The sequence below is a fragment of the Dermacentor silvarum genome, chromosome 11, assembly GCF_013339745.2.
Source record: "Dermacentor silvarum isolate Dsil-2018 chromosome 11, BIME_Dsil_1.4, whole genome shotgun sequence".
Lineage (NCBI taxonomy): Eukaryota > Metazoa > Arthropoda > Arachnida > Ixodida > Ixodidae > Dermacentor > Dermacentor silvarum.
This window is the reverse complement of record NC_051164.1, coordinates 82,594,380-82,606,794: the sequence shown is the minus strand read 5'-3', so window position 1 is coordinate 82,606,794 and position 12,415 is coordinate 82,594,380. Positions and strand designations below refer to the sequence as shown.

At 47.1% G+C, this 12,415-nt stretch overlaps 1 protein-coding gene and 1 long non-coding RNA gene across 4 annotated transcripts in view; one reads left to right on the top strand and one right to left on the bottom strand.

Annotated features, from left to right (window-relative positions):
• The window catches only part of LOC125941603 (uncharacterized), a 129,575-nt gene that overhangs the window by 103,195 nt on the left and 13,965 nt on the right, over window positions 1–12,415 (bottom strand). The window contains exon 2 of one of the 2 annotated variants that reach the window (XR_007464476.1): window positions 10,485–10,690. This is a non-coding gene — a long non-coding RNA (uncharacterized LOC125941603). The remainder of the gene's footprint in view (window positions 1–10,484; window positions 10,691–12,415) is intronic. The other variant, XR_007464475.1, reaches the window with a different exon arrangement.
• LOC119433846 (uncharacterized) overlaps window positions 1–12,415 on the top strand; it is a 32,688-nt gene that overhangs the window by 16,375 nt on the left and 3,898 nt on the right. Inside the window, exons 1-2 of one of the 2 annotated variants that reach the window (XM_049659239.1) lie at window positions 1,616–2,043; window positions 6,000–6,289. In XM_049659239.1, the coding sequence (XP_049515196.1) occupies window positions 6,037–6,289 (253 nt within the window). In that variant the 5' untranslated portion in view covers window positions 1,616–2,043; window positions 6,000–6,036. Of the gene's footprint in view, window positions 1–1,615; window positions 2,044–5,999; window positions 6,290–12,415 lie in introns of those variants that run through there. The other variant, XM_037701112.2, reaches the window with a different exon arrangement.

Here is a 12,415-nt window from a genome sequence, read left to right as displayed (position 1 = left end):
AAAAAAAAAACATAGCTCTACCGTTAAGCGGTATGAAGACTGCAGTGTGATAGCGAGCGGACTCGGGCGGCTGATATTCCAGTTGAGATTACGTGGCGTGGAACCGATACCGGTGATTGATTAGATGAAAAGAACTGGTACCGAGGGAAGATAATGACAGTCAAGGGCGGCGGTAGATATAAAGTGAGGTGTTTAGAATATTTGCAGCCATAGACTAGAATGGGCTGGCGCCGTCCTGGGGTGATCAACGAACAGGGATGACTAACAACGTACCTTGTCCTGCGGTGGACTTAATTATAGGCTGACCAAGATGATAGTGACGATTACGGTGACGCCGTCGAGGAATACGATGGTGCGCAAAGAACTCCGTAAATTATTTAACACTTCTTTAATTACATGACAAAAAGCGTGACATGTCCGCGCAGCAATACGGCGCTCGATACTTCTCTCATGAAGAGGAACTGTTGTAAACAGGATACCCTTGCGCCCTCATAAACATTTGTCACGCGAGGGAGAATGCTACGGAGAAAGCTTAGAGAACTTATAGGGTCGAACTAGATATCATATAGACTTTAATAAAAAAGATGGTTGTGCCAATTTTGCTAGAGAAACTGACTGTTCCAAATTTAAACGAACTTTTTTTTTATTTCCCGTAGCATGTGCCTTGCGCTTGGGCGCGCTGCCTGATTAAGCGAAGAGCAAACACACTTTATCAACCAGTACACGAGCTCCCCAAGATAAGAGTTAAGTAAGCATAGGAGGCTATGGACTAACGTGTGCTTGCATACGCATAAAGTAACTGTCAGCATTCTCTTATTTTTATATTACTGATAAAACAATGAGGTGCATAAGACAGTGCTCATGGTATGCCTGCGTCTACAGCTGTCGTGTCGTCCTCGTTCTAGTATCGATAGTTAGTGCAGTAATAGCTACCATAAACGCGCTAGTGCTGGCACTGTTCGCCGTGACAGGTCATCCATGGAAGGCACCGCGGAATAAATTTTTTGCGTGAGGTCTCCTATTCATTCTCGAGGTAAGTGTACTTCGAGTCGGTTCGTTCTTCTATAAACTTATCGCAATTGACAAATGATTTACTGTATTTTGTAGTGTCATGCAGTTGCTTCGCTGATTTAACGCTAAACTCTATTGCAACATTTTTTTCATTGTCACCCACCGTACGTAATATACACTGCACTATCCATCACAGCTGCATCTGAAGTGTAACTGCGCAACAAGCGCTCCCAACGCATCTGCTGAAACAGATTTCGTCTGTCTCAGCCTGCGTACGTACGCTTGATGCAGCCTCTGTCGTCAGGACTGCGGGACATCGTGTCAGTATCGGCGTGTCCCCATCTGTCGTGACGGTCGCGCTGTTGCATCACACACACGCACACACACACACACACACACACACACACACACACACACACACACACACACACACACACACACACACACACACACACACACACACACACACACACACACACACACACACACACACGCACGCAGATACATTTTCTAGCCGCTTTTCAGTTCCATCTGCGCTGGAGTTCGCGTAGTAAATGAAGCAATCCTTATGAAAATTAACAAACGAAAGCAAAAAAAAAAAAGGACGGAATCGGGTCAGACAAGAACAGGTGTTGGGGAAACTCCCCAGATGACGCTGCAATAACGCCAACGGGGAAGGTTGAGCAACGGTCCACGCGCGTTTCAAGCGCGGCCTGTGACGTCACCATAGCTACGCTGACGGCCTGCGTACTAGCTTACGGCGTGCTTAGCAATAGTGTACTACGACGTGTATGCGTTGTCACGTGTTGGTGGCAGAAGTAGCAGCTGCAGTAGGCCGCATTTAGCTGCAGGTGCGTTCGTTAGCTCGCAAAGAGCGAGAATAGCCCGAACAGGAACTGATTTCAAAAAATAATACATGTGACTACAAGTGCGTGAGGTGGCAGGAGTAGGCACTCAAATTTACGAATATCAGATTATTGTGCGACGGAGGGAGAAGAGCTGATTCCTGTGGGTGTCGTCAAAACTATCTAGGTGAGTTCCATCTTCCAGTAATTTTTTGCTGTCCCGCACCTTGCCTTGAAGGAGTGTGGGTGAGAGAGAGAGAGAGGTAAATGAGATGCGAATGGCAGGGAGGTTAACCGGAAGGTAAATATCCAGGTAGATAACTATTTCCGATTGTCCAAGGCAGCGCGCTCAACTCGAAGCCATCTCAGGTATTTCTTCGCAACTTTGACGCAACAGTGACCAACCTAATTGGCTTAAGCCACGTATATTCCGCCGGCGCTTCGCTTTCAATGCATTCTGTTGTCTCGACGTTTTCTGCTTCCACCGGGAGTACAGCATCCCTCCCATACGGGGGGGAATGATATTTCACACAGTATAGCAGTCGTTTTCGAAGTTATCAGTTCTGCCGACGATGAACGGCCCGGTGCGTGCACTGGTGGGGACAAATAAAAAAAAATTCTGGAGGACGCTTAAGCTTCGCCTTTAAGAGTGGAACACGATAGCATTCAAAGATCCGTGGCTGCTTATCAGGCTTCTTTCTCGTATGTTCAAATTATAATCCGACGATATCACGCCTGTAGGTTGTGGTTAAGTCGCACTTTGCAATTTTTCTGACGGATTTTACTTTGAGAAATTCAATTTTTTGATCACTAACGCCTTGCGCCACGACGCCGGCGCTTACGCTGACGCTGGATTTTCTGCGACACGGGGCCCTTAACGTTGATCGAACGCGTAGCAAACTGCATTCGTGCGCCTTCTGACGAAAGCAAGCAAAGCAAGCGCCTGGTACAGAGACATCGCACTGCGCATGCGTGGTCTTTCATTTGCGTGCGCCTACCAATGACGCCCACTTCTGTCCAGCCTGGTTTCGGAATCGCCATGATTGCAGAAGGTTACGTCAGGATAATTGTCGGAGTCATGAGGGAGGTAGTGGCTGAATACTGCACCAGGGAGGCCAATTCCTCCTGTTCTGGTGAGGGAGTAACTTTGATGAAGCTTAGCAAACATCTACAAGGATTACACAGCTTACCTTGGTTCTCCACAAGAAAAGTAGAGAGTTACCTATCGAGAAAGGGGTCAGGCAAGGAGACACAATCTCTCCAATGCTATCCACTGCATGCTTAGAAGAAGTATTCAAGCTCTTAGACTGGGAAGGCTTAGGAGTGAGGATCAACGGCGAATATCTCAGCAACCTTCGGTTTGCAGATGACATTGTCCTATTCAGCAACAATGGAGACAGATTACAACAAATGATTGAGGACCTTAATCGAGAAAGTGTAAGAATTGGGTTTAAGATGAATATGCAGAAGACAAAGATAATGTTCAATAGCCTGGCAAGGGAACAAGAATTCAGGATCGCCAGTCAGCCTCTAGAGTCTGTAAAGGAGTACGTTTATCTAGGTCAATTACTCACAGGGTACCCTGATCACGAGAAAGAAATTTACAGAAGAATAAAATTGGGTTGGAGTGCATACAGCAGGCATTGCGAAATCCTGACTGGGAGCTTACCACTGTCGTTGAAAAGTGTACAATCATTGCATTCTACCGGTGCTAACATATGGGGCAGAAACTTGGAGGTTAACAAAGAAGCTCGAGAACAAGTTAAGGACCGCACAAACAGCGATGGAACGAAAAATCTTAGGAGTAACGTTAAGAGACAGGAAGAGAGCGGTGTGGATCAGAGAACAAACGGGGGTAGACGATATTCTAGTTGACATTAAGCGGAAGAAATGGAGCTGGGCAGGCCATGTAATGCGTAGGATGGATAACCGGTGGACCATTAGGGTTACAGAATGGATACCAAGAGAAGGGAAGCGCAGTCGAGGACGGCAGAAAGTCAGGTGGGATGATGAGGTTAGGAAATTCGCAGGCGCAAGTTGGAATACGCTAGCGCAAGACAGGGGCAATTGGAGATCGCAGGGAGAGGCCTTCGTCCTGCAGTGGACATAATATATAAGCTGATGATGATGATGACGTCAGGATAGCGGTGTCTGTTTCTGCCGGCGAGAAGTGCTGGACATTAGGGAGTTTTAGTTCTTGCGTACCAAAAGTTAGGGGACGCGAACCGCCGGGCGTACAGAACTCGAAAAGATACGCAAAAGAACGCCGAAGCTATACAAAAGATCGCAAGCAGGGCGTGGCGCTTTGGGTGCGCAAATCATTGGGTATGCCAAAGCCGTTTTCGTACGCGAAGTCTAAAGCTCCCTGTTGCCGCAATCGCATGTAACAGCCAACACAGACACAACTATCATAGTGTAATCGTCTGTAATCATCGCGATAATGCCAAACATAGGGGCAGGAACCGGTAATTCAAGCAGTCGTTATCAAATCAAATCAAATAATTTTTTAAATACACATTAGAAATAGATGCTACGGCAAAAGGCTGGATTAAACAGCTTGACAGGCCCTAGCAACCGTGATGTGGCAGTAGTTTCAACAAATCACATTTCATCGGTAACAAAGGAACGTAAAAGCAAATTATAAAGGATAACAATAAAGTTGAATATTTTGAAAAGCTATGATGCTGATGCTGCAATGAATGTCAAAGTGATTTGATTTGAAAGGCGGCGATGTATGCTTGATAAGTTGAGTAAAAGAGACGACTGATCTATCGATCCTAAGCACGAACACGTCCCGAATTCATTCCAGTGATCTATATCCGTGCCACTATCGTCTCATGACCGCAATTCGGGTCACGGCCACACCATATATCGGGCACCAATATACGGGTCACGCAGTTTCAGCGATCTTTCAATGCAATATGTTCGCAGTTTTCTAGCGAACCACTCTTCAAAATGCCTTTCAGCTTTCAAGGCTGATTACACGCACTGTATGTTCAAGGAAGTGCGCAGCGCGTGACCTTATATGTAGCGTGTCATACGACTCGCTTCTCGCTTATCCCGATAACATGTGTTATCTCGAGTGCGTTACGGCGGAACGATAAAAAAAAGAACAGATAGCGGGGAATGGAAAGCGACGATAAGCAAAGATATCGCGTGCAAGCGCGAGTCAGTGAGTGGTTTCCGTATGCGCAGCCCCTATAACAGGTTTTCTTTTTCTTGTGAAATAAGTGTGAGCTTATTGCAACGCCCACAGGACATATGCTGATAACTCTATACTGTCCACTCACGTTATCAGTGACAAGTATTTGTGATTGCTTAGGTCGGCCTATTTCCTTTTTTTTTAACAAAGCTTCAATGCTCCTTTAGCACCGTCATCGTTAAATGCATTAATTGTTAAGAGGAACATTTTGCCGGGCTGACTGGCCGTCTCCATCACGTACGCACTGCGACAACATCTAAATTCACGCTTAATGCGCAAACTGGTGCATTCATAATGCGGGAAAATGGTCTAAAATGATCAGCTTGTAGAGCCACAAAGCCGGTTGAAGCCAGAAAGGACGAAGTGTAGATAAATCCAGGTTCTGGCCACCATCAATCCCTTTCTGAGTGGACCACCACTTTTGCAGTCCCCGTGCACAACACTAGCGCCATAATCCTTATAGTGTTTATTGTAGGGAACTTTATGGATGTAGTGGCTGATGTGTTGTGGCGGTAAGCGTAGTAGTCTATAGTAAAGCACATGAATAAAAAAAATTATGGGGTTTTACGTGCCAAAACCACCATCTGGTTATGAGGCACGCCGTAGTGGGGAGTCTCCGGATTAATTTGGACCACCTGGGGCTCTTTAACGTGCGCCTAATTAAATCTAAGTACACAACTGTTTTCTGCATTTCGCCCCCATCGAAATGCGGCCGCCACGGCCGGGATTCGATCCCGCGACCTTGTGCTTAGCAGAGTTAAGCACACGAAGCATCGTTTTACTCTAAAAAGGCGCAACAAGGAAGCAACGCGGAAAAGTGACTACTCGTAGAGACCACGATACTTTCGCGATACGTTTCCGCGATGTGCAACAAGTCTTCGCGCTTAATTAAAACAAATCCACTCATACGTTTCTCTTCCCCTTTTTTTGTTGTGTTGCAGTATCCTGGGGTGACAATCCACGCAAAACACAGAAGCCATGAGCGCGCTAAGCATTTCAACCAGCTCCCCGGTCGCGGCGTCCCTGCTGCTGCTGCTGTGGTCCGTGCACAGGGTCACGTGCTTGACTATCGGCGAGCCGCCGACGGGAAGCGAACGCGGCGAGCACTTGCGGCGCGGGTCGCAGGCGCCGCAGCTCGTGATCGAAGTGGTCGAGTACGCCACGAGGGCGTACGAGATGGAACAGCCTCCGCCGTTCGTGGTCACCAACTCGACCAAAACGCCGCTGTCTCGTGAGTATTTTAACCTGCTGCGTCGGCCAGTAATACCGGTTCTTTAATGCGATTAGCATCCTTTGGGAACTTCGCCCACTTTTCGGTATGCACGTATACCGTCAACCGCAAAAGCTTACGGGACGCAGGACCTGCCAAGAAGATGAATTCTCGCGAAGCGTCGTCACACAGCCTCAAATTGGAAGGAAGGAAGCAAGATAAAGGCAGAAGGCAGGGAGGTTAACCAGAATAACGTCCGGTTGGCTACCCTACACCGGGGGAATGGGAAGAGGGAACACAAAGATGGCAGGGAGAGAGAGGAGGGAAGGAAAGAAGGGAAATTAGCGGTCAAATTGAATGTTCCAGCATGTAGTAGCCCTTCGCCACCAACACAGTGGTTCATTAAATTAGACGTGTCATGCCTTATCGGTGCAGTAATTCACATTTGCTGGGGAAACACAATCCCGTAAACTTGTGCGGTTGACTTGTACGTATGTACGAGGCACGGCTGATCTCTTTCACGCCGCTTTTCAATGATACCAACATGCGCAAACTTACGTTCCTTGAAGATAAAAAAACAAATATTCATTAATCTTTTTTGTCAGCTCTGGGCAGTATGAAACCTACGTCACGCCGGTTCCTCGAGCACAGCAGCCCGATGCTCTAGCGCTGCGCCAAGGCCTTGGTCACGCCTCCGCCAGGCGCGCGCTGATTGGCTGTTTTAGCACAATTGGATGAGCTGATTGGCTGGTTGAGCCCGACGTCATTGAATTTTGCTCAAGTAGCCAATCAACGCGTGCCCGAAGGCGAAATGGTCGCCTAGGCGAACTATCGCCGAAGTGATACGTTTCAGAATACGGCCCCAGTTATTAGCGCTCGCACGCGCCGGCACGCCGCGCTTCTCGGAGTCCACGCGCGAACTTAGCGGTGGCGACGCCAGATGGCGCAGCGGGTCCAGAGGCAAGCGCGACAGTGGAGCCCGGCTGTAGTGCACGCTTCACACGTGACGCGTCTCGGCGGTGGCAATATGACGTGTCCCTACAGTCATCACTTCAATGCTAATCGCGTAATGTCGACGTTCGTGGTGAGATAGGTTCTGCTGGAAATGTTTTTAAGCTAAATATTAATATATATATAACCCTTTCCCCCATTTTCACGTGGATATTAGCTGCGCGACATACTGCAATGCCCCGAGTTATTAAATAATCACTAATTATCTTAATTATCCCCTTAATGGTACATGCAGAAAGTGCAGTACTGAAGTCATGTCTGATTAACATAAAGCCTAAGACTGGCACCATTCTTTCAGATTTCCATCCCCGAATTGGCAAAAAAAATAAATAAAGAAAGTGCAACGGCGGCGTTCCAGTTAACATCGTCCCGAACTGCTAGAGGGACGCTTTGGGAAGCTTTACTGAAAAGCCTGTGTATTTCGTAGCGCATCATGCAGAAGGCCAGATATGTCGAAAGTGGTGTCAGTATTTCTCCTAAGCAGAGATGGCTTAACCACTACCGGGCTTCTCCAATTTTCCAATTTTAAGATTTGTCCGAAAACTAAGAAGTTAATTGGTGAATAATTTTAACTAACTACTTGGGCATGACGATTTGTCGCGCAAGCAATGTCCGCCTCTTCAGACAATCCACCTGAACGGGCCTGATTGCCGCCACATGCTTCATTCTACGTTTATTAAAAATCTCTTGAAAAAAAAAAAAGCACAAGGTATAACGTTTGTCGTGCGCCAGAATACCGGCGTTTGCAAGATTACAGCGAATCCTGTCCGATAGGGAAAATGCCGCTTGCTTGCTATATCTATTAACTTCATTCGCGGCGGCGATAACGTAGCGATTCTACTACAATCGTTTTTCATGCTTCGTCACCAGTGGTGCTGAGCTTGCGTTATCGCCTCGATCGGCCAGTCTTGAGCAGTGGTTGATAAGAATGAGTTCTTAGATTACGGCGACCCTGGGACCGTTTGCTGGAATGCATTCACGTCGGAATAAAATTGGCGTAAATTCGCAAAAGAAAAACTGTATAAATGGTTATTGCCTTAAAATGTAATGCCATTAGCGTAGTGTCTAAATGTCAGTCGCCTTAACGTGCACGAGCGGTTGTCGAATGCGTTCGCCACAACTCGCTCGGCTGAGAAATGCGTATCCCGGACGCCCTAGCTCCGTAGTATGCTTCAAATATTACTGCTGTTGATGCTGGAGTTGCTATAGCGTGGAGACATATAAGTGCTGCTGTCAGCAGTTGTGGTTGGCGTAGATATTCAGGTCGATGCAGGGTCAACTTCTATACGGTCACGGCCACATTTTTTTTCTTTCCGGTTCCGGATTTTAGATGTTGTAACCGGTTGTGAAAACACACACGCACACACACACACACACACGCACTAGCTGTAATTCACATGCTTACTTTTAATCCATCATCACCATTAGATTATTTCATGTCCACTGCAGGACACACGCCTCTCCAAGCGATCTCAAATTACTCTTGTCTCGCGTTAGGTGATTAGTTGTGCATGCAAATTTCCCAATTTCATCCCTCCAGCTAATTCTCTGTAGTCCTCGGCTGCGCTTCCTTTCTCTTGACACTCAATCTGTAACTCTAATAGACATACGCGTTACATGGCGTGCCCAGCTCCATTTTTTTCCCACTTAATGTCAACTAGAATATTTTGTTCTCTAATCCATACACCGCTCTCTTCTTTTCTCTTAACGCTATTCCTAACATTTTTCGTTCCATCGCTAGTTGCGCGGTCCTTAGCCTGTTCTCGAGGCTCCTTGTTAACCTCCCGAGTTTATGCCCCATATGTTAGTGACGCATTATGCACTTTTCTTTTCAGGTATGGCGGCAAGCTGTCGGTCGTGATATGGTAGTGCCTGCCGCGTGCGTTTCAACACATTTTTATTCTTCTGTAAAATTTCCTTCTCATCGTCAGGGTCCCCCTGTGAGTAACTGACATAGATAAACGTACTCCTGCACAGACTCTAGAGGCTGACTATCATTCAAGAATTCTCGTTCTCTTGCCAGGCCAGTGAACATTATTTTTCTCTTCTGCATATTAATCTTCAACTCCACCCTTACACCTTCTCGGTTAAGGTCCTCAATCCTACTCATCCCCAGTGTTGCTGAGAAGGGTAATGACATCTGCAAAGCGCAGGTTGCTGAGATCTTCGTCGTTCATCCCCACTCCTAATCCCTCCCCGTCTAATATCTTGAATACTTCTAAGCATGCAGTGAATAGCATTGGAGAAACTGTGTATCGTCGCGTCACCCCTTTCTCGACAGGTATTTTTCTGCTCTTCTTGTAGATAACCAAGGTAGCTGTGGTGTCTATATGGATATTTATGAAGATATTCCCTCACGCTTCCTCTACTTGATTACGCAATTCCTCCATGACTGCTGCTATCTATACTGAATCAAATGCATGCTTACGATCTATGAAAGCCATAGAGAGAGGTTGGTTGCACTCTGCAGATTTCTCAATTACCTGATTGGCGACATGGATATTATCCCTCGTAGAATATCTCTTCCTGAAGCCAGTCTGTTCTCTTGGTTGATTGGAGTGCTGTTCTGATCCTATTGAATATTACCTTGGTGGAAATTGTATGCAATTATTTTTAATTAGCACTCAATAATTTCTAGTTTCAGAGGACAGCTGTCTTCACCATTGTATCAAATGACATTACTTTGGCACGTGCGACAGCAGCTCAAACTATATCGTCATCAGGAAACTTAATTAACCATATAGAACCCTAGAAATCTTAAACATTCCACATCAAGGATAACTAAAACTTATTCCATTTTATAACACTTCGTGGAGAGAACATACGTGCAAAATAGCAACGAAGTATCATTTGAATAAAAATTCATTACCATAGTAATTACATAATTAGCAATTAATTCGCTTATTCATCAACAATTGAAATCTCGCTCCAGGGTATCGACAACGCCACTTCGGGCTTTGCCTAAGAATTAGCACCCTTAAAATGTGAACTGTGAGGTATAAAATTCAGTATATTAAAAATGTTACGGTTGACTTCTTGTTCCCGTGTGGCAAAGGCATTAGTTAAAAAAAAAAAGATGGCCAGAGCTACTTTTTCAAGGTGGCCGTTCTCTGCACCCAGCACGTCGCCCCGATGTCCATGTCACGCAAACCAGTATAGCCGCGCAAACTATCTTAAAACTATGCAGTAACAGCCAGGCACTCACCTTATACGAATCAGCGTGAACGGTTAGCGGAGACAAGGCAGCTTACATTTTTGACGATGCATTCGAGACGTGCGCTCCGACCACGTCCCCCAGCCACGAGCGGAAAGTTACCGGTGGACTGCAAGGTCGGGGGTGCGCACACTCGCAGAACAGCCGGCACGGCCGCCATGTTGCCGTTGCGCTGCGTTGGCCGCTCGAGCTCGCTCCTGCGAACATGATGAAAGTGATGCGGTGATGCCGTCGCTCTCGGAACGACTCGGATCGTCATTGTAGCTACCCGAGCCGATTTGCGACGACACGGAAGAGACGCTCTAGGCGCCAACGATGCCTTTTGCTTCGAGCAAAGCTTCGTTAGCCGCACGGATTCCAGTATGGTATACTATCAGCGAAAACTGAAGCGCGAGCAGCAACAACCGCCTGTCACGCGTTACGTTATGCAAGTGCGTCGTGTAATTGCTCCGTGGCCGGTTTTCTGAAGCATCAAGTATACCGTGACCTTGGTATTCGTTTTGGAGCCCGAATCAAGCGCCGGCGTAAGAAAGCCAGGTGCACCTGTAAACGAAATAACGCGTCGGGGTACTCCCAATATATTGCCCGTTTGAATTTAGGCTGACATTATAGGTAGGCGCGTCTTACCTGTCGGCGCTATCACGGGGCGCGCGGCTGCATAGGATCGCGTGAGCTGGCCAACGAGCCACGAGCATGACGCAGCCAAAAGGCGTCTATAAGGACGACTCGTGGGGGTGCTATAGATAAGGGCGCTTTTTTTGCACCCGTCGGCGCCAATTTGTCGACGTGCGGACGCGTTGTAGCAAATGGCCCCGGTTTAGGTCACGCGCGAAAAGAATTCGCAACGAAAATGGCACCGGGAATAATCGCCGCGACACATCCGTATCCCAAATGGTGTCCTATGAAGCCGACAGCCAGCGTAACCAAGTAAAGCACATAGATGAAATTATTTTCCGCTTATTTCAAACGTAGGAGAAAAAAACGCGGAAAGGGGGGGGGGGGGGGGGGGGGGATGAACGTACACGAACACGACTTTTCGCCAGTGGCAAGTTGCGATTTCGTGCACCTACATTTATATTTTCCGCATTATTTCTGCATTTGAGTTGCTCTAACATGGCTACAATATCTATACACAGCTGGTTGGACGAGTTGGTTGAGCAGTGGGAGCGTGTAAACGCGCTTCACAGACGTGGACTAAAGAAATTAGGGACACACGCGTAACGTTATCACTGTAAACAGGTTACACTCCTTACGCGGGTGTTTTACTGTCTAAACTAACGTTTTTTTACGGGTGTAGGGGTGTTAGTTATAGACCGGTTTGCAGGTCACGTGGCTCGTCCTTTCTTTTGACCACGCACGTCTGTGAAGCGCGTTCTCAGGCTCCCAATGCTTCACTCTCTGTCGGCTTCACGTGGTTGTAACAACAAATAAAAAAAGTCGAGCCCATCGGTATCCCCTATATTGCCCAGTCTCCCGTAGGCGATATTTACTAGGAGGTCTTGTCACTCTTTAGAGAAATTTTCTAAGCAGCGGATTAATTAATTCTTAAATTAATTAATTTCTTAAACCGCGAACCAAACGAATGGCATCAAAATTTGAGACGATGTCAAGACGCCTGTTCAACAGAGATGGAATAGGAGTAGGGCAGGGAGGTTACCGGACGCAGGTCCGGTTTGCTATCCTGCACTGAAGGAGTAGTTCAGGGATTTCCGGACGCAGGTCCGGTGTGCTATCCTGCACTGGAAATAGGGGGATATAGGAAAGAGAAATAGAAGAAAAAGAAGGGGACGAAGAGGAACACAGTCGCGGAATTCGTGAACATTCGCTGCAGTCTTATCGGACGGTCGCAGAGACCGTCGACTTGAGGTATACGGAGCCAACACACTTTTCCAAATTGCGACTCGCGTTCTCCGGACCTGCGT